The sequence below is a fragment of the Typha angustifolia genome, chromosome 14 (assembly GCF_048772165.1).
Source record: "Typha angustifolia cultivar Huaian chromosome 14, ASM4877216v1, whole genome shotgun sequence".
NCBI lineage: Eukaryota > Viridiplantae > Streptophyta > Magnoliopsida > Poales > Typhaceae > Typha > Typha angustifolia.
This window is the reverse complement of record NC_133252.1, coordinates 2,605,224-2,625,800: the sequence shown is the minus strand read 5'-3', so window position 1 is coordinate 2,625,800 and position 20,577 is coordinate 2,605,224. Positions and strand designations below refer to the sequence as shown.

Here is a 20,577-nt window from a genome sequence, read left to right as displayed (position 1 = left end):
TAATTATAAGGAAAAATGAGGGATCAAATTATAAAATTCTCAAAAACAAAGTATGAATCACAAAATAGATAAAATATAAGGTATGATTTATAAAAATATATATTATTATTATTATTATTATTATTATTTTGAAAGGGAGAAGATTGACTTTTGAAGTCTCTGGCTGCCACGTGAACGACATCATCAATTGCCTGATGAAAGAAGACATCCGAAAGTGGATCCCAATACAAACTGTTGGCTAGTTCAACTGAAAACTTAATGAATGTCTTCCAAAACCGGACACAACTAGAATTTGATCTGACTTATGACTTATCTTATTACCCTTCGGCCCTTCCTCCATAAAATATTTATTGGATTCCTTCTTTCCTTCAAATAGTTATCCTGTTAATATATTTTCAATTTTATTGCTTGGTGCTTCTTTTAACTATCTAAATTTTCAAATAGAAAATCAATCAAAAAAGATAAGCAAAATAAATTTTTTTATCATTTTTAAATAATATCAAATTGAGTAAAGGTTATTTTATCAGAATTTTAATACAAATAATATTATTTATACTACATGTGCAAGAGGTTAAGAAATTTATTTTTTAAGAGTTTTCATCGAAGAGTAAGAGATTTATAAAAAAAATTCAGTTTTACTATATTTTCACAATAAAAAGAGATTGTGATGTCTTTATATTTCTACTAGATTAGAAATATCTGGATTAAATAGAATTTTAGATTTATGGAATTATTTAATATTTTATCTTTATTTTCAAATATAACATATAAAAAATATATCTTCTCATATATTTTATTTGTAGAAAAAGATCCTTTTAAAAAATATTATTTATGGGATGAGAATTTTTATGGGATCAAATACAATAGTATCATTTATTAATAGTTTCTAATGTAAGAAGAATTGAAATATATATTTTTAAAAATATTAATATCCTAATTTATAGATAATTCATGCTTAAATTGTATTAAGAAGAATCAAGAATATTGATGATAAGGGAATTACGATATTTGAAATTTAAAATAAATCAGTATAAATGAATATCGATAAAAGTGAAATTCAAAATCTAGATTTTTTAAGAAGATAAATTCAAAAAAAAAATTAGAATGTGGCATTACAACATGCACTCTAAGTGACTCTATCGAAATTAAAAAATAAAATTTTAATTTTCATCCGTGATGACTTTGATCTTACTCAACTACTATTAGAAAAGTCATTAAGGTATTATAGAGGTACTTTCTGTAATTTTAATTGGATCAACTATCTCAAAAAAAAAATCTTGAGTGCTAACTTGATCGTGAATAGTAATGCGATGCGGCCATAGGTCAAAATAATTATTGATGAGATAATATGAAATATATCCATTTTCATGGTTACCACACCAGTATACTTTTAATAGACATCAATTCTCTTTTAATAGACATCAATTCTTGTTATATTTATTTATTTAATATGAGATGTTATGAATGAAAGTAAGTGGCAAAAAAAATATTAATTTACTAAGACACTTGTATATATCATTATCATTTATTTTCTACTACTATATGTATCATGTATTGATTTTTATCATTAGATATATTTCTAGTAGAGTGGGCTATTTGTTTAGCGTCAAGCTTATGAGTATTTGTCATATTGTAGGAAACTAAGAAGCCGACTATAAAGGATTTTGAGGACCGAGTATATTTTTTTGTAGTGCCACCTTCACCTAAGATTTGATCATCATTTGAGTTTTTATGATTTTCTAGTTTTATCCTTGAAATTCACAATCATCATGTTCTCAAATCGGAGCATGGTAATTGGACTTCTCTAAATTTCTAACTCCTAATAAAAATAAAATATTAAATGGTATCACCAATAAAAGGGAGTGAGATTTAGGGTACCATATTCATAAAATAGGGAGAAGAAAAGTGTTAATTATATTTTGACTCTAACTACCAGTTTTTATCACTTTCACTCTCAAGAGAGAGAAAAAGTGGACACATACACTCGCTGAATTATCTAATCGTATCACTAAACCTCTCTACTAAAATTTATATTAAAATTTACCACTAATTAGATAGATAAATATATTGTTACTTTCTCTTTCCCTCTTATTATAAATAGATTGTATGCTACTAAAGGAGAAAATTGTGCCATTGGAAGACGAGTATTTCTATATATTTATTAGGTTAATTAAAATTTTAGGATTATTTCTATCAAAGTTTTTTATAAAATATTAATAAAGGAGGCTTAACAATATATTTAAATAGTTTAAGAGGTATATATTTTTTTCTGAGAAAATGAAAGTGATACAGTGATAGTTGAGAAGATCATGATATGATTAACCGAAAGAAAAACCTAGAAAATAGTGTGAGAGAGAGAAAGTATTATAGGGATGACGGCATAATTTGGCCGTACTCAAGTGAGAAGAAGAAGAAAGAAAGGAAGAAGGAAGACGATCATAGTTGAAGAAAAGAAATGAAAAGAAAAAAGCAGTTGTTGAGATAATACATGCGGTAAGAAAAACAAGGAAAATTTGTATATAACACCCTATCTTTTAGTTAAATTTGTATTTACATCCTACATTATTACTATTTGCAGATTGAGCCCTGTGATTCAATTAATATTTGCAGAAAACATCATGTGTTAGATTTTAACCAACACCATTTGGGCAGATAGGAATATTTCATCAAATTTACAATTAATTTTCTTAAATGATAAAAATACCTTTATACTTCTTCCTCCCTATTTCTACTTCTTCTCTCTTCCTCTCTTTTAGGGCATAACCCTATAACTTTTTTCGATCAAGAAAATGTAAGATTTTCTCTTCTAACAACTCTCTCTTCTCCTCTTTTATCTTGGGTTTGATATTTTCTTTAGATTTAGCTTTAGATTTGAGAAATGGTATAGTTTCGATTTTTGGAAATAACACAGCTTGGGTTTTACTGATCAAATCCTAAACCTACATCCTATTTGAAATGTTAAAGTATGGATTTTAGAAATGGCATACCTATTAGCTAATCAATGAGCTTAAATTTACTTTTAATGTAACTCTCAAAAGAATTAATGTCAACATCAATGAGCTCAACTATCAGTAGGGTGTTTTCTGCAAATATTAATTTAATCAAAGGGCTCGATCTGCAAATAGTAAAAACGTAGGGTGTAAATATAAATTTAGCTAAAAGTCAGGGTGTTATATACAAATTTCTGTTTATAAAGATATAACAAATAAATATCTCTTCTATTTTATTTTTTACAAATAAAGTATCTTCTATTTTTTCCTGTACATATTATATATATAGATAAATATTTGCAGAAATCCAAAATCTCCTTCAATTAAAATATTTTCAGCCTCTCAGAAATATAAAGACATCATAATATTTAAATAATGAACTTCTTAACCTCTTATGCATATAGCATATCTAACATCATCCATATCAAAATCCTCATGTCATTAATTTGGACATTGTAAAGTAAATCTAATAGAATATTATTGAATACAATGATAAAATATATGAATTGAAATTTACCTTGATTGTTTAATCTCAAATAATCTGGTTCGATCTCCCCTCTCCACTTCTGTTTTTCTCTCTTCTCCTTTCTCGTTCCTCTCCCTTCTTTCTTGCACCGGATCCCTCACTTCTCTCTCTCTTCTAGCAGCTACAGTAACCGAAGCCTCTCCTTTTTATTCTTTTTCTCTTTCCTCCTCTCTCCCCCTTTTATAGATAAAAAGATAGTCTTAGGATTTTTACATATTGTTTATTTAGAGAGATATAATATATATAAAAGATTTTGATCTAATCTAAACCTTAAAATATATAAAAAAAATAAAATGAAATATATTTGTTGTACAATATAGATTATCTCTGACCTTCTATTTCAAAATTTTGGGTTATTACAACTGGCGGGGAGATTTACTTGAATTTAGTATTGCCTAACGACAGAAGACATCTGGAAGTGCATACCAACCTTCTCTGTTTTTTTTTATAATTTCATTTTGAGAAAATTATATTCCTTATCAGCCCATAGAAACTGTTGGCCAGTTTGGAAAAGCTTAATCAAAGTCCTCCGAAACCAAAGATCTAAGATTTGATCGAGTTATCCTGTTGCCAGTTGCTCAATAAAATAGTTAGATTCCTTCTTTCCTTTTTGTGTTCCACTATATCACCTCCGACAATAGAGCTTATAAACAATTAGGATGCCAAACAGATGAGTGATTAGCAATAGAGCTGAGCATTTGGTTTGACTTTTGAGGTCTCCGGCTGCAACGTGAAAGGCATCACTGCGGATATTTAATTGAATTTAGTAGTGCCTGACGACAGGAAACATCTGGAAGTGGATCCCAATAGAAACTATTGGCCAGTTTGGATTTTGGAAGCTTAATATAAACTAAGATTCTTCTTCTTCTTCCTTCTTGTATGTTAGAAACAACCATTCTAGCTAGCAATTTAAAGCTAACATAAAGCAATCACAACAACAATGGTAAATAGAATTATGTACACAAGCTTCAATCTTATTACAATAGGGTTCTACAAACTTTATTACGTTACAAAAACTGACAGTACGTGGAGATTGAAATATAAACACACTGAAGAAACATCGCACTATATATGGTTCCTGCAATTAAGCAAGATCACAACTGCAGCAATAGTTCTGGTCATACAACATATATTACTATTTAATTTGCCAATTAGATAACCACATGATAACATAAGAAAGGTGCTTTGCCTCCTTTTTTCTTTAGTTCCTCGAAGTAAATTGTTTTGCAAGATTAAGGAACTCCGTTTCCGGTAGGATGTGATGACCAAAATAATTTGTACTTGGAGGGAAGAAGTCTCACAACAAGGCCTGGAGACAGAACAAGCATTGTTAAAGCGGTCAGCTCAAAGGTAAAGAAAAAGGAATATGCTTTTATACTCACTTGGTTGCCGGCATTAATCTTTTCACAATCCATAGGGTAACCTAATATAATACAACAAATACGAAAGGAAGTTATCAGGTAGCTACCGGAGAAGAAAAGCATATTGCGTACCTTTGTATATTCTTTTATTCTGGATGTGAGATATATTATGCTAGTCTTTACCTATTTCTTTCTCAGTGTATTTTCATAAGCTTTCGCTGCAAGCCGTGATATCTAATGTCTTCAGTGCAGTAAGATGTCGAATGCTCTCAGGCAAATAATCGATGAGTGGGCAATCACGGATCTCCAAGGATCGCAATGAGGAGAGGTCCCCCAACCATTCTGGAAGTGTGGCTAGCGATTCACATTCTTCTATTCTCAAGGTCTCAAGGGAGCTAAGGTGTCGAATGCTCTCTGGCAAACTGATCCATTCTTCGAGATCGTTGATGCTCAAGTGTTTTAGAGACATTTGACAACCATCCAGCCCCGTAAGAAGTGGTAGCACTGAACTTTCTAAATCCAATGTCTTAACTGATGGTGGAATACCTGTTCGTACTCGTAGCTTGGGACAATCAGAGATGCACAACTCTTCAAGGCAAGGGAACAGGGATGTTCCTCTTTCTCCGTCCCCTGCCACCACAGCAGTCACCCATTCTTCAAGCTCCCACATATTTGTAAGCGTTAATCTTTTCAACGAGGGGAATGATATACCTGCTGCGTTTCTTTGCCCACAGAACTCCTCACTTATTCTCCTTACCTTTGGCATATTATCAACAACTATCACCTCAAGCTTAGGCAGCTGCCCCAACACGGGCAGATCTTCAGAATCATAAATACTAAAAAGTTTGATCTTGATTATATTCGGGAGAAATGAGTCCATCTGGCTTCTCATCCAACTAGGGAACATTAAGCCTTGATAGCGTCGGATGCACAATTTTTGCAAATTTTGGTGCGGTTGGAGTGCACCTAGCATGGCCTCTCCATCCCATCCTTCTTTCCGCATACACTCATAACTTAACGATTTGATACCCTCTCTCTCATTTAAATTTATTCTCTTAGCATCACGGATGTTGCGCACTATATTTCCTGTAGGTGGACCATCAAAAAGGTGAAGTTCTACATCACTATCACTATCGGGCCCAAGTTCCAGTGGCTCCTCTCTTTGGATCTTTAGATGTGTAATATTATAGATATCTTTGGGCAACTCATCGAGCATTGCACACCCCCGAATGTCTAATATACTCAAGTTCATGAGATTGCCGAGAGATTTAGGTAGAATTCTAAGATTTAGACAACTATTTAAGTTCAATGAATGTAGATTTTGGAGGCTCCCAATTGAGTCGGGAAGTTTCAAAAGTCCTCTAGAAAAGGAAAGATCAATGTAGATCAAATTGTTGAGTTTGCCGATAGATACAGGAAGACCACGAATAATGGAACAATTATTGATATTCAATGTCTCTAACTTTACAAGATTGCCCAGACATTCAGGTAGGTTTTGAAGATCATGACAATCAGTGATGCTTAATGTCTCCAAATTTGTAAGATTGCCTAGAGATTCAGGTAGGTTTATAAGATCGGTGCAACCATTTAGTTTTAAATTACTTAATTTTTGGAGACTTCCAATGGAGTCAGGAAGAGTACGGATAAACCAATTGTCTGATATTATCAACCTCTCTAAGGTCCAAAGTTTTCCTATCCTTTCATCTACTTCTCGAAGATCGCCCGAAAGATTGAGATACCTTAGTTGTTTCAACTTGTACATTGAAGTCGGTAGCTTATCAAAGAAAGGACCGCTGAACTCTAGGACTCTAAGACATTTAGTGCATGAGAAGATATCCTCAGGAAGAGAACTGCAGTTTTGGAAGTGTAATGCTCTTACCTTCCGTGGTAAATCTTTCTGGAGCTTCGATGGTTGATGGTATTGGATCATTGATGCATAGAGGCACTCCGTCGCATTAGTTATTGCGCTCACTCTACTGTCTAAGACTGAAACTTCATCCCCAGCAACTGATCTTGCAAGGTCATACACCAAGTCGTGCATCTTGTAATATTTTACTCCAGTTTCTTCAAGAAATGAAATTGCCAGCAGGTAGTTGACATAGTCATCACCAACATGTTGCTTCTGAATGAACCTTTGAGCAATCCATTGTTGAATCAGCATGTCCTTGTCTAGCTCAAAGGCTTTGGGATACAAGGAGCAGTAAACGAAGCATAATTTCAATGCAGAGGGCATATATTGATAGCTTAACTTTAAAGATGATATGACTTCATTCTCTGACGAGTGTCCAGCTTCTTCTTTCTTCAAATCCCAGAATTCATTATCTAATACTACCTTCCAGGCGTCTTCCTCACTCATAAAGCAAAGCATGCCTCCAAGAGACTTAGCTATCAAAGGTACACCTTGACATTTCATTGCTATTCTCTCTCCAATTAATACTAGGTTATCTTTCGCAGCACCTGTCAACAATGCCCTTTGCTCGAATAGTTTCAAGCAAGCATCATCTGACAAGCGCTGCAACTTATGTGGGGTTTCAGCGCTCATGATTAAAGGAACTCGTTCACTGCGGGTAGTCACTATTATTTTGCTATCTCCTTTACCACCTTGTAGCACTTGCTTGAAGTCCTCCCATTTTTGCCCGTCTTCATTCCACACATCATCCAAAACAATTAAGTACCTCCTACCATTGAGAATTCGTTGTACTTTTTCCATGTTGGACTCTGAATTGCCAAGGCTATTCCTATTTTCAGTTCCCGATGACAATAGTATATCTTCAACCAATTTTCCCACTTTGAAGTCCATAGCATGAATCCATATCCTGGGTTCGAAGACCTTCTTTATCCTGTCATCGTTAAAGATTAGTTTGGCGAGCGTCGTCTTCCCCAGGCCCCCAATGCCAACTATAGGAATAATAGAGAGAGCGTCACTTGGAGACAGCAACCTGTTTATTATCTCTGTCGCTTCTTCACCCCTCCCTAAAACATCATCTGGGTTCACTGCGGAGAAGGTCGTGCGACCCTCAATTATTTCTTTTGGATTAGTGATGGAATCCTCTCTCAGACTGTATTTGCTTCTTTCTGCTGCGATATTGTCGAGTCTCTTTTTTATGCCCTTCAATTTGTGAGCCATGATTGGGAGGTCCAGAGAAAAAAATGACTTGGAGCTGGAGAAGCAGTTTAATACCTTCGCATCCTTTGATTGGTTATGGATGTGGAGTTGGTCCAACACGTCCTCAATGTCGTAAGCTGCAGCTTTGAGCCTCTTCAACCAGAGGCAAACAGATATTTCCTTGAGAGATCGATTCTGGGCATCATCAAGGACTGCTTGAATTGAGTGCAGGGTTGTCTTCATGTCTTCTAGTTCCTTCTTGAAGTTCAGTAACAGCAGTCCAGGTTCCGACCACAGCCCGGAGCCCAACTTGCTAAGTAGCTCCTTCACAACAGCAGATGCAAGAAGTTCTCCCGCCATCATCAAACCGGCTAGATCTTGTAGGACTCCAAAGTGAAGAAAGGAAATTGGATAGCAGAGAGATGAATGATGTTGTGGTTGACTAACAAATCTCTGGCTATGATGTGGAGATATGGCCAGCGATTTATTATTTGAATTTACTCTCTGGTTGTTTGTTCTTTTAATTTCTTTGGAGAAAGGCATATTGTTCTTCAGCCAATGAAAATTTGTTGCCGCTTGTAAGCTAAACCAAACAACAACAACCAAAATTTGATTTAATTATCTTGCGGCCACTTGCTCCGTATTAACAACCATGCAACTTGAACAGATTTCTATAAATCAATTAGGTTGTTCATTTCTTTTTCCGCTTCCAAATTTACCTAATTATTCTATTCTTTAACCTAAGAATGAATAATTTAATCTGAAATAAATTATCAACCACAGTATAATAGAAGATTAAATTTGGCATTTTCTTCTCTATTGGATTACTTATTTTATACGATAAAATTTGAGTAACTCCAAATGGCCGTGTTTGCACTAGATTTAGTTCGGGTTTCTAGGTGTTCGATAAAAGGCCGCAGATATTGATGACTCAGATCAATATAATCTAATCTTATCGATTTAATTAAACTATAATCAGAGGCATCACTTCCACAAATTGACAAGTTAATTGTACGCCAAATGATACTGTTGCCTTAGACTATAGAAGCAGCACTCCAAATATGTCTTCACCCTAATGAACAATCTGATATACTTCTTCAAGCACAAAATTATTGTCAGAAATAACAAGGGAGCTGAACAAGATTTATTTATAATACACAAACTTCAATCTTATTACAAATAAGGTCCAATCTCTTATTCAGTTATATGCCCGTATGCAAGGGCTGGAAGTAGAAAGATAAGCTTTGAAGTTTATATACCTATTACATTTTAATATACGTATATTTAAACTTCGGGTATACACATGAAAAGCAATGGTTTCTAAAGGGCATGCCTGCAAAGGACCTACTTATAAGCATCACTTCTGTCAATTAGCAAGTTAATTGTATGCCAGATTATACTGTTGCTGTAAGTAGAAGCAACAATCCAACTACTTCTTTCCCCTGCAGAGAAAAATGAGACAGTTTAAAAACAGCAATTCCAACCAACAACTTAAAGCTAACATAAAGCAGTCACAATAATAATATAATGCTTGCTCACACTCTTGTATATTGCAAACTTTCACAATAGAATTATCGTGGGAAATAAAATTATAGTTTAGTACGCAAGCTTCAATCTTATTCTAAATAGGGTTCCAACAGAATTTATTACATTGCAAACTTACACAATAAGTAGAGATTGAAATAGAAAGACACTGAAGAAATATCTCATTATATATGATCCCTGCAACAATTCTGATGCACAATATATACTAGTATTTATTTTGCCAATTATATAAACAAACACATGATAGCATGCTTTCATTCCCTTTTCTTTATTTTGTCGAAGTAAATTGGCATGCTAGATTGACGAACTCCGTTTCCTGTAGGATGTGATGACTAAAATAATTTCGACTCGGAGGGAAGAAGGCAAGGCATGGAGACAGAATGAGCAGTCTTAAAGCAGTCATCTCCAAGGTAAAGATAAAAAGATAATAATAATAATAATAATAATAATAATAATAATAATAATAATAATAATAATAATAATAATAATAATAATAATAATAATAAACTAATCTGTATTTACTATGTAAATCTTTAATTATAAAGAGTTTCTTGATTCTAATCTCTCTTAATATAATGGCAGCTAGCTCTTTTGATATTTTTCTTAAACATCAAAGCCTTAAAATTACGTTTCAGAATTTATAGGGCTGACTTAAGTTAGAAAATCTCGCGGGACGTTAGAACGCTCGCGGGGCCCATTCGAATACCCCCGAAATTCTGATTCGAAACGCAGAATGACGTTCGAACACCTGCAAATATAATTACTCACGAGTTGCGTTCGAACACCTGTGGGCTATTCGAACATCTGTAAAAGCAATTACTTTTGAGCTTTTTTGTTCGAATGCCCTAAGGTCCATTTGAACACCTTAACATAGCAAGTCTAGAAAATACTATAATTTGAATTTGAGCCAAATTTTAACACATTTCGGTAAGATGTGATGACCAAACTAACTTGGACTAGGGACGAATCCTCACGACAAGGCGTGGAGAAAATGAGCAGTCTTAAAATAGTCATCTCGAAGGTAAAGAAAAAGATGAAAATGAAAAACCATTAACATCACGGAGGACATTGGCATAGAATCTCAAATATTCTCTACTAATTTAGTAAGATATAAGAAATATGGGTTGTATGAGAGATTACTATGGCAGAAGTCCCCTTGGAGTTCAAACAGGATTGTTAGAAGTAGTGATATGTCTATAGCGGCAGTTCTTCCATGCACATGTCTTTCATGCAGATTTCCTGGAGGAGAGTACTACAAAGATCCAAATTCATGAACCTCCATGTCCTCTACAGTGAAGGATATGGGAGTAACACAGCAGCACTAAGCACTGGTCTGTTCAACAATGGGCAGAAGTGTGGAGCTTACTTTGAGATCAGATGTGCCGATGACAATGCATGGTGTCTTCCTGGGTCTAGTATAGAAGGTAAGAAGCATAATTAACATCATTTCTGGTAATTCTTCTGGTACAGCTCACCATTAATGGCCATGCATACTTCAAGCTGGTAGTGACACCAACGTCGGCGGTGCCAGCAAAGTGATTGTGATCTCCATTAAAGGCTCCAGAATAATCTGTCTATTGACAAGTTAATTGTATGCCAGATTATTCTGTTGCGTTAGACTGTTGCTGTAAGTAGAAGCGACAATCCAGGAACTTGTTTCCCCTGCTGAGAAAAATGAGACAGATTAGAAATAACCATCCTAACCAGCAATTTAAAGCTAACATAAAGCAGTTACGATAACAATAGAATGCTTGCTTCACTCTTATTACAAATAGGGATGAACAAACTTTATTACATTGCAAACTTACACAATAAGTAGAGATTGAAATGTAAACACACTGAAGAAACATCAAACTGTATAATTTTGATACACAATATATACTAGTATTTATTTTGCCAATTAGACAAACACATGATAGCAGAAGAAAGGTGCTTTGATCCTGTTTTCTTTATTATGTCGAAGTAAATCGCCATGCCAGATTGAGGAACTCCGTTTCCTTTAGGATGTGATGACCAAAGTAATTTGGATTTGGAGGGAGGGAAGATGCCTGATGGCAAGGCCTGGAGACAGAGCGAGTAATGTTAAAACAGTCAGCTCAAAGGTAAAGGAAAATAGATATATAAATAATGGAATATGATTTTATACTCATTTGGCTGCTGGCATTAATCTTCTCACAACTCCCAAGGGTAACCTAATGCAACAAATATGAGAGGAGATTATCAGCTAGCTAGCAAAGAAGAAACGTGACTAAGAAAACATATTAGGCGACAAATTAATTAACGGATGGTATGGTTACATACTTGTTGATATTCTGATATTCGGAATGTGAGATATCTTATCCCAGTCTTCACCCGTCTCTTTCTCAGTGCATTTCTCTAAGCTTTCACTGCATTGCCTGATATGTAATGTCTCCAATGCTGTGAGGCGTTGAATGCTCTCAGGCAAATGATCGATGAGTCGGCAACCTTTGATCTCCAAGGACCGCAACGAGCAGAGTTCTCCCAACCATTCTGGAAGTGTGGCAAGTGATTTGCAACGATCAATTTCCAAGCTTTCGAGAGAGGTGAGGAGGTGTCGGATGCTCTCTGGCAAACTGATCGTATCTTCAACCCGCTTGATGGTCAAGTGTTTTAGGGACATTTCATCACAAACATGTAGCCCCGTAAGAAGTGGTAGCATTGACCTTCCTAGATTCAATGTCTCAACTGATGGTGGAATACCTGGTCGTACTCGTAGCTTCGGACAACCAGAGATTTTCAACTTTTCAAGGCAAGGGAACAAGGATGTTCCTCTTTCTCCATCCCCTGCCGCTGCAGCCGTTACCCATTCTTCGAGCTCCGCCATATCACAGAGCCCTAGTGTTTTCAGTGAGGAGAATGATGTACCTGCAGTATTTCTGGCCACACAGAATTCCTCACTTATTCTCCTTATTTTTGGCATAAACATAATATCTATCTTCTCAAGCTTAGGCAGCTGCCCTAGCATGGGCAAGAGTTCACAATTAGAGATTCTATAAAGAAAGATCCTGACTAGATTTGGGAGAAATAACTCCATCTGACTCCACATCCAAGTAGGGAACATTGTGCCACTGTAAGACCTGACAAATAATTCCTGCAAATTCTGGTGTGGTTGGAGTGCTTCTAGCATGGCCTTTGCGTCCCCTCCTTCCCCATTCCAACACCTGTATGTTAGCGATTTGATACTCCCTCCTCTCTCTTTTAAATTTGTTCTCTCAGCATGAGCGATGTTGCACACCACATGTGATGCATCACGTGGACCATCGATAAGGTAAAGTTGTATGTCTGTATTAGGTCCAAATTCTAGTGGCTCACTGCTTTTGATCTTTAGATGTGTCATGTCACGAATAGCTTTTGGTGACTCAATAAGCATTCCACACCTCTGAATGTCTAGTATTCTCAATTCCATATGATTACCCATCGATTCAGGTAAACTTTTGAGATTTATACAACCACATAAGTTCAATGAATGTAGCTTTTGGAGTCTCCCAATCGAGTAAGGAATTTCCCAAAGGTTTCTAGAAAAGGAGAGGTTGAGGTGCAGCAAATTAGTAAGTTTTCTGATAGATAAAGGAAGAGCACGAATATTAGAACAACCACTGATGTTTAATATCTCCAAATTCACAAGTTTGCCCAAAGATTCAGGTAACCTTCCAATATCATAGCAGTCTTTGATGCTCAATGTCTTTAGATTCATAAGATTGCCTAGAGATTCAGGTAGACGTTCAAGATTATCGCACTCTTTGATGTCCAATGTCTTCAAATTCACAAGATTGCCTATAGATTGTGGTAGACTTGTAAGACAATAGCAGACTTCGATGTTCAATGTCTTCAAATTCACAAGATTGCCCAAAGATTCAGGTAGGCTTGTAAAACAAGGGCAATCATCTATTTTTAAAGTATTTAGTTTTTGGAGGCTCCCTACGGAGTTAGGAAGACTTCCGATAATCCAATTGCGTGATATTATCAGTGTCTCTAAGGTCCAAAGTTTTCCTATCCTTGTATCTACTGCTTCAAAGTTGCCCGAAATTTTGAGACACCTTAGTTGTTTCAACTTGTATATTGAAGTCGGTAGCTGATCTTCGGAAAAATAACTGAATTCTAAGACTCTAAGATATTTAGTGTATGAGAAGATATCCTTAGGAAGATACCTGCATTCTTGGAAGTGTAGTGCTCTAACCTTTCGCGGTAAATCTCTCTGGAGCTCCGATGGTTGATGATATTCGATCATTGATGCATAGCGACACTCCTCGGGATTAATTTTTGGGCTCTTTCCAGCTTCTAAGACTGAAACTTCATCCCCAGCAATAGATGTTGCTAGATCGTACACCAAGTCGTGCATCTTGTAAGTTTCTTCTTTAGTTTCTTCAAGAAATGAAATGGCCAGCAGGTAGTTGACATAATAATCACCAACATGTTCCTTCTGAATAAACCTTTGAGCAATCCATTGCTGAATCAGCATGTCCTTGTCTAGCTCAAAGGCTTTGGGATACAAGGAGCAATAAACGAAGCATAATTTCAATGGGGAGGGCATATATTGATAGCTTAACTTTAGAGAGGATATGATTTCATTCTCTGACTGTCGTCCACCTTCCTCTTTCTTCAATTCCCAAAGTTCACTATGTAATACTTCCTTCCATGCATCTTCCCCACTCTTAAAGCGGAGCATGCCTCCAAGAGCATTAGCTGTCAAAGGTACACCTTGACATTTCTCTACTATTTTCTCTCCAATTGATACTAGATTTTGATCTCTCGCACCATCTGACCCGAATGCCCTTTGCTGGAACAACTTTGAGCAAACATCATCGGACAAGAACTTCAACTTATGTGGGGCTTCATCGCTCATGATTGAAGAAACTCGTTCATTCCGCGTAGTCACTATTATTTTGCTATCTCCTTTACCATCTTGTAGCACCTGCTTGAAGTCATTCCATTTTTGCGGATCGTCATTCCACCAGTCGTCCAAGACAATCAAGTATCTCTTCCCGTCTAGAATCTCTTTGGCTCTTTTGATTTTGGCCTCCAAATTGCGAAGGATATTACTATTTTCAGTTCCCAATGATGACAGAACATTGTCTACCAATTTTTCCAGTTTTAAGTCCATAGCATGAACCCATATCTTCGGCTTAAAGACCCCCTTTATCCTGCCATCGTTAAAGATTAGTTTGGCAAGCGTCGTCTTCCCCAATCCCCCAATGCCGACTATAGAAATAATAGAGACAGCGTCACTGGGAGACAGCAACCTGTTTATTATCTCTGTCGCTTCTTCACCCCTCCCTAAAACTTCATCTTTGTTCACTGCGGAGAAGGTCGTGCGACCCTCAATTACTTCTTGTGGATTAGTGATAGACTCCTCTTTCAGACTATAATTGCTTCTTTCTTCTGCAATTCTCTGTAGTCTCTCTTTCATGCTCTTCAATTTGTGACCCATAATTGGGAGGCTCATAGAAAAAAATGACTTGGAGCAGGAGAAGTACTTCAATACCTTGGTATCCTTTGACTGGTTTTGGGTCTGGAACTGGAATTGGTCCAACATGTCTTCAATGTCGTAGGCTGCAGCTTTGAGCCTCTTCAACCAAAGGCGCACAGACTCATTTTTGATAGATTGCTTCTCAGCATCGTTGAGGACTGCTTGAATGGAGATCAAGGTCTTCTTCATGTCATCGAGGTCATTCTTAAAATTCCATACCAGTCCAAGCTCCGACCATAGCCCGGAGCCTAACTTGCTAACTAGCCCGTCCACAACGACAGAAACAAGATGTTCTCCCGCCATTACTAGAGCCATTTCTAGAACGATTAGATCTCTTAGAACTCCAAAGCAAAGAAAGCAAATAAATACCATAGAGAAGAATGACTTGAAACAGAGGTAATTAAACTGAAGGGTGTCATAATACAACTGGAATTGGATCCTATTCTTCTTCTTTTGGGCGGAGGCAGGCATATAGTATAGTTCGATTCCTTTCTTTCTTTCCATCTTTACTTTGATGCAAACTGACCGCAAACTGACCAAATAGCTATCCCTTTAGTAAGGTGGTGATTGGTTTGTACATGAAGAGTAACTATTTATAAATTAGGTATTTAAAAAAATATAAATCTATGATTAAATATTGTTTATGTATGTTTTGATCAAATTACGTATAAGTTATGCACAAAATCTTATTACAGATTAATAGTGTGATAAAATTATGCATATTTTTTAAGTAAATTTTTTTATTATATTTAAATAATTAAATATAAATTTTTAATAAAATTAATTAAGATAATTATTATACTTTTCAACCAAACAAAAAAATAAAAAAAATACAATATATATATATATATATATATATATATATATATATATATATATAATTTTTATTTAAAATATATGTATAAAATTATTGAGAATCTTATACATGAATTGCTTAGATTTTATTTTGCATCCTAAACACAATACTGAGAATTATTGTGTAACTGAAACATCTACTTGAAATATACTGTATCATTATAGATTGTCGTGTCAATAACATGAAGCCAACCAATTATATGACAATTTGATTATTTTTCTTTTTTGCATTTTTAAAATTTGGTAGAATATTTATTGAAAACCCAAATTTGGTATTTATTAATAAAATTTCAATCAATAATTCAATTCAGTGGAGATTGATTTATATGTAGCCGGTATAGTTTAGTTTTTTAAGGAAAAGGTTGTAAGTTGGAATAATTTATTAATTTTTAAGAATACATCAATGTAGTCTAATTTACGGTATAAAGGAATTAAGTGATGACTTTTAATACAAGCCTTATACTTGGCCTATAGTAAATAATATTATATTAATGTAGAGAATGAAGTTCAAGAGCACACATAAAAAATTAAGAGTAGAGTGTAGCCTCACAAATTCACAAGAATAAAAAATCTCGAGTCTTACAAGTTTTATTAAACTAGTAGTCATACAGCCTCATAAATCTCAGAAAAAAAGAATAGCGATAGCTCGCCAATCGAGATAATAAATGAACAAAAACCTAAAATTATAATGGTGGATTAAAACACAAAAGAAAATGATCTAAAATGCCATAAAATGGAATGTGTTGTGATGGGTTTCTCTTTTAAAATTGCCCTCTTATTCATTTATTTATTTATTTATTAACCTTCTTCCTAGTGTTAATTGGTTTGACAAAATGGATTTTTTTTTTTGTGATTAAAATTGCATTAAACTAAGAAGGCAAGACGACCTAAAATGATTACACTCTGCTGCCTAACTAGAGCAAGATGCCAGCAGCATTAAAACATAATATGGATGTAAACTCAGACACACCTGAGCCATCCCACAAAAAAGGCAATGCAGTTATCCTAGAGTACTTAGCGAGCTAGTTAGCAGCAGAATTAGCTTTCCTAAAAATGTGGTTAATCTTCACTCTTTTAAAATAGCTAATCAAGTGTTGAATATCTTTGGGGTTCCTGATGGTCTGATTTCCACCCCCTTCTCAATTAATAAGATTAGATGTTTTGAGTCTGTCTTAATCATCAAATTCTGGATGTTAAGACTTTGAGCTTGTACCAGCACCTCCCAAGCTGCCCAATCTTCAGCAAATATTGCAGAATCACATTTGACGGGTGCTCTCTTTGCCAAAATAATATCTGCATCAGATCTCTGAAAAGACACCCTCTTCCATCTTCACCATTGGTCAAGTTGAAAGAGCCATCACAGTTGAGCTTAACCCATAACTATGAGGGCGACGACCATTGGATGCGTGGTGGAGGAATGTGTTTTTGCTGAAACTTGTTGTTCAATTGGAGATATTCCATAGTCATAGTCATAGTGGTGCGCTAACTAGTCTAGGCGGGGTAAGGAAGAGAGTTACAATTTGTAGCATTTCTGTGTTTCCAGAGTTGCAAAAAAGAATTAGCAATAAGTGCAAGAATAAAATCTGTTTGGTCCTTAAGTAAGTTTCCTCCCTCTTTAAGCCAATCTCCCTCAAGCCAACTGCCATTGAAAGACAGGTGGATACCCAATATGAATATTACAATCAAGAAAAATGTGGTTGGCAATTTCAATATCCTTGCCACAAATGTCGCACAGGGGGTCCATATGCATACCTTGCTTTAGGAGCCTAGCTTTGGTAGGCAAGCGATTCCAAGTGAGCTTCCAAAGAAAGGTATTGATACGAGGAGCTATAGGCAAGTTCCAAATAAGTTTTCATTTTAGGTCAACCATATTGTAAGGATGGAATTTGGAAATAAGGAAATTATAAGCATTCTTAAGGTGGCCAGACCTCGAGGGTCATCGGCCCAAACCTAGGTGTCATTGGAAGGGTAGCGGGGGAGCTTAATGTTCTAGATAATATCACACATATTCTGACCAAACCATTGTGAAATTCTTTCGGTATGCCACATGCCCCTATGCATTAATCTAGCCACTTTTTTTTTCCCAGGCTTACATTCATGTTGAGGTAAATGGACTTAAAAGACAGTGGCATAGAAAGAGCCAAGGTTCGAGCATAATGGAGGTATTTCTACCATCACTGATATTTTTATTGAGGTCATCTTTAAGACTAGAGGCCGCATTAGAAATGTGATTATACATGCCAGAAGTGCCTCTTTTCCGAGCCTTCCTACCCCATGGATTGAATCTCCCATATTTGCTTGTCACGAGCTAAACCCAACGAAGGGAGCCAGCATTGAATAAGTTTGAGATGATGGGGTTCATGAAGGCCAAATGAGCCAACCTGAGGTTGAGGATACTTAGACCCCCTCTATCTTTAGGCAAGTTAATAGTATTCCAATTAATCAAGTGACAGCCTTTTTGGTCTCTATTAACCCAAACGAAGAACCTAAAGCGCTTATCAATGTCATCAATGATCTTGAGAGGGATCACATAATTACTCAAGTTATAACTAGGGATAGCATTGATGGTGGAATTGAATGTGATCATCTTACTGTTATAGTTTAGCAAATTGAGTTTGTTAAGGTGAGAGCATGTAACTCAAACCAACAATCTAATGCTAATGTCAGGTTGAAAATATTAATTATTAATAAGATCGATCCATCGAGTCTAATAATATCTATTTGATGATTAAACTATAAAAATAGGCCAAGTTTTTTAGCTGTCTAGTCTAGGCTTCAAGTCATATGGGTCGCTAAATAATTGCTCCGAACCAAACGCCATCAAGATCTGCTCCAAGTCATCGCACTGTCGAGCTATTCCTCCAAACTAACCGTACTGCCGAGCCATCAACCGAATCAAGCCAAGTCATCAAACCACCAAATAATTTTTTTCATAATATTATTTAGGGTTAGAATCGAATCTATGACTTCTTTAGTTATGATGGCTAGTGACAGATTTCATCTTTGACCGGTCGAGCAATCTAGTTTTTTGTCTTTTTTTTTTCTTTTTTTTCTTTTTTTTCTTTCTCTTTGGATCTCCTTACGTTATATGAGATAATTCAGCCTGCAAAATATAAGACTTTTATTTTTAATACTAGATAGCTTTAGAATCATTCTAAGCAATTTATACAAGAGAGATATTTTTAGGGCAATTGGGTAAAAATACTTTAGTTATACGGTAGCTTATGAAGAAAGTTAACATTGTAATCGACAATTGTGGTCAATGTTTAGTTGGGTCAGAAGTCAGATTCCTTCAGTACTCTTCTCCTATATATCTCTTCCATAGATAGATAGATAGATAGATAGATTACATAGATAGAAGGAAATGGCAAATCTATTCTGCAAGCAGGCGGATAAGTATGCGGCAACTCGGCCGAGTTATCCACCGGAGCTCTTCCAGTATATCGCGTCCAAGACGCCAAACCACGACTTAGCTTGGGATGTCGGCACCGGCAGCGGGCAGGCTGCCGTTTCCGTAAGACAATCTTTAATCTTACTCTTTACTAATTAAATTTGCTATAAATCCTTTTGTTAATCCTAATCGCCCACAGCTAGCCAAGATGTACAAGAACGTCGTGGCCACCGACACGAGCGAAGAGCAGCTCTCCCACGCACCCAAACTCCCCAACGTCACCTACATCCACACCCCAGATCCCACCCACTCCCTCTCTGACCTCCACGTGGCGGACCCATCCACCGTGGATCTCATCACGGTGGCCCAGGCCCTCCACTGGTTCGACCTCCCCACCTTCTACGCCCAGGCCCGCTCCCTCCTCAAGTGCCACGTGGGCGTCCTCGCTGTTTGGTGTTACACCCTCGCCGAGGTGGACCCCGCCGTGGACTCGGTCTTCCGTCGGGTGTACACTTGTGCGGAGCCCTACTGGGCCCCGGAGAGGCGGACGGTGGAGGATGAGTACAGGGGCATCGATTTCCCGTTCGATCCGGTGGACGGGGAGGAGGGAACGGGGCCGGTGAATTTCGCGGCGGAGAGCGCGATGGACTTGGAGACGTTTCTGACGTACGTCCGGTCGTGGTCGGCGTATCAGACGGCTCAGGAGAAGGGGGTGGAGCTGCTGACCGAACGGACGGTGGGTGATTTCTTGAAGGCGTGGGGTGGCGATGGGAGCGCTGTCAAGGTGGTTACGTTTCCAATTTTTCTTAGGATTGGAAAGGTTAGAGATTAGATGTTCTAATTTTACAAATTTGAATTGAATTTGAATTGTAGCTTTATTTTCTTCCGAGTTAACTGTGTTACTAAGTTTATACAGAAATTGCGAGTTGGAGAATTTGTGCAAGATTTGTAAAATGACGCAAGATATGCGTAATGTTTGCTAACATTTATTTATTTTCAAAGAAGTCCTTAACATTGCATTAAAATTTAATATTATATATCAAATCCCAAAAGTGGGCAATCCAGTCGTTATGGAAGAAAGTTATAAACTCATTAAGCTTCAAGTAAACAATACAACATGCACTAAAATATATAGGGAGGTAGGGCTACATGGTGGAGACAAGTTTTACACTTAGCTAAATGCAAACTGAACCATAATAAAGAGAAGCAACAAGCAACTAACAATAGAAATAAGAATATATGCAAAGAATTCTTCGCTCCTAGAAGTAAGCCTCTCTCTTATTCAATATCGACAGCACCACGGAGAAGCATAGCA

General features: G+C 36.3%; 3 protein-coding genes across 7 annotated transcripts; 1 reads left to right on the top strand and 2 right to left on the bottom strand.

The window, feature by feature from the left end:
• Positions 1-4,549: 4,549 nt before the first annotated feature.
• On the bottom strand, positions 4,550-8,412 carry LOC140775351 (putative disease resistance protein RGA3). Of its 2 annotated transcripts, none has more exons than XR_012106736.1 (3): positions 6,757-6,866; positions 4,899-4,939; positions 4,550-4,825 (listed from the first exon to the last, which is right to left on the bottom strand). XR_012106736.1 is itself a non-coding variant. In XM_073118593.1 (3 exons), the coding sequence occupies exons 1-3, from the start codon at positions 8,344-8,346 to the stop codon at positions 4,582-4,584; spliced, it is 573 nt and encodes a 190-aa protein (XP_072974694.1). In that variant the 5' UTR covers positions 8,347-8,412; the 3' UTR covers positions 4,550-4,581. The 2 variants fall into 2 exon arrangements, 1 of the variants encoding a protein (XP_072974694.1); XM_073118593.1 differs by lacking the exon at positions 6,757-6,866 and adding an exon at positions 8,059-8,412.
• Positions 8,413-9,175: 763 nt separating this feature from the next.
• Positions 9,176-15,561, bottom strand: LOC140775348 (disease resistance protein RGA2-like). Of its 4 annotated transcripts, none has more exons than XM_073118587.1 (5): positions 13,698-15,561; positions 11,830-13,064; positions 11,675-11,720; positions 10,669-11,589; positions 9,176-9,425 (listed from the first exon to the last, which is right to left on the bottom strand). In XM_073118587.1, the coding sequence occupies exons 1-3, from the start codon at positions 15,518-15,520 to the stop codon at positions 11,701-11,703; spliced, it is 3,078 nt and encodes a 1,025-aa protein (XP_072974688.1). In that variant the 5' UTR covers positions 15,521-15,561; the 3' UTR covers positions 9,176-9,425; positions 10,669-11,589; positions 11,675-11,700. The 4 variants fall into 4 exon arrangements, with proteins under 4 accessions (XP_072974688.1, XP_072974690.1, XP_072974686.1 ...); XM_073118589.1 differs by having other exon boundaries at positions 11,830-12,425; XM_073118585.1 differs by having other exon boundaries at positions 11,830-15,561.
• A 3,625-nt stretch (positions 15,562-19,186) lies between these two features.
• LOC140775350 (uncharacterized) lies at positions 19,187-20,287 on the top strand. Its single transcript, XM_073118592.1, has 2 exons — positions 19,187-19,385; positions 19,462-20,287. The coding sequence occupies exons 1-2, from the start codon at positions 19,236-19,238 to the stop codon at positions 20,092-20,094; spliced, it is 783 nt and encodes a 260-aa protein (XP_072974693.1). The 5' UTR covers positions 19,187-19,235; the 3' UTR covers positions 20,095-20,287.
• The last annotated feature ends 290 nt before the right edge of the window (positions 20,288-20,577 follow it).

Excerpts from the sequence above, each read along its gene's own strand:
- LOC140775351 (XM_073118593.1), bottom strand. The coding sequence starts at position 8,346 with ATGATGGCGGGAGAACTTCTTGCATCTGCTGTTGTGAAGGAGCTACTT. Across the intron at positions 4,940-8,058 it reads ACCAATCAAAGGATGCGAAG|GTTACCCTATGGATTGTGAA; the intron begins GTATTAAACTGC and ends GTATTATATTAG. Across the intron at positions 4,826-4,898 it reads AGATTAATGCCGGCAACCAA|GCCTTGTTGTGAGACTTCTT; the intron begins GTGAGTATAAAA and ends TTCTGTCTCCAG.
- LOC140775348 (XM_073118585.1), bottom strand. The coding sequence starts at position 15,520 with ATGGAAAGAAAGAAAGGAATCGAACTATACTATATGCCTGCCTCCGCC. Across the intron at positions 11,721-11,829 it reads GAATATCAGAATATCAACAA|GTTACCCTTGGGAGTTGTGA; the intron begins GTATGTAACCAT and ends TTGTTGCATTAG.
- LOC140775350 (XM_073118592.1), top strand. The coding sequence starts at position 19,236 with ATGGCAAATCTATTCTGCAAGCAGGCGGATAAGTATGCGGCAACTCGG. Across the intron at positions 19,386-19,461 it reads GCGGGCAGGCTGCCGTTTCC|CTAGCCAAGATGTACAAGAA; the intron begins GTAAGACAATCT and ends AATCGCCCACAG.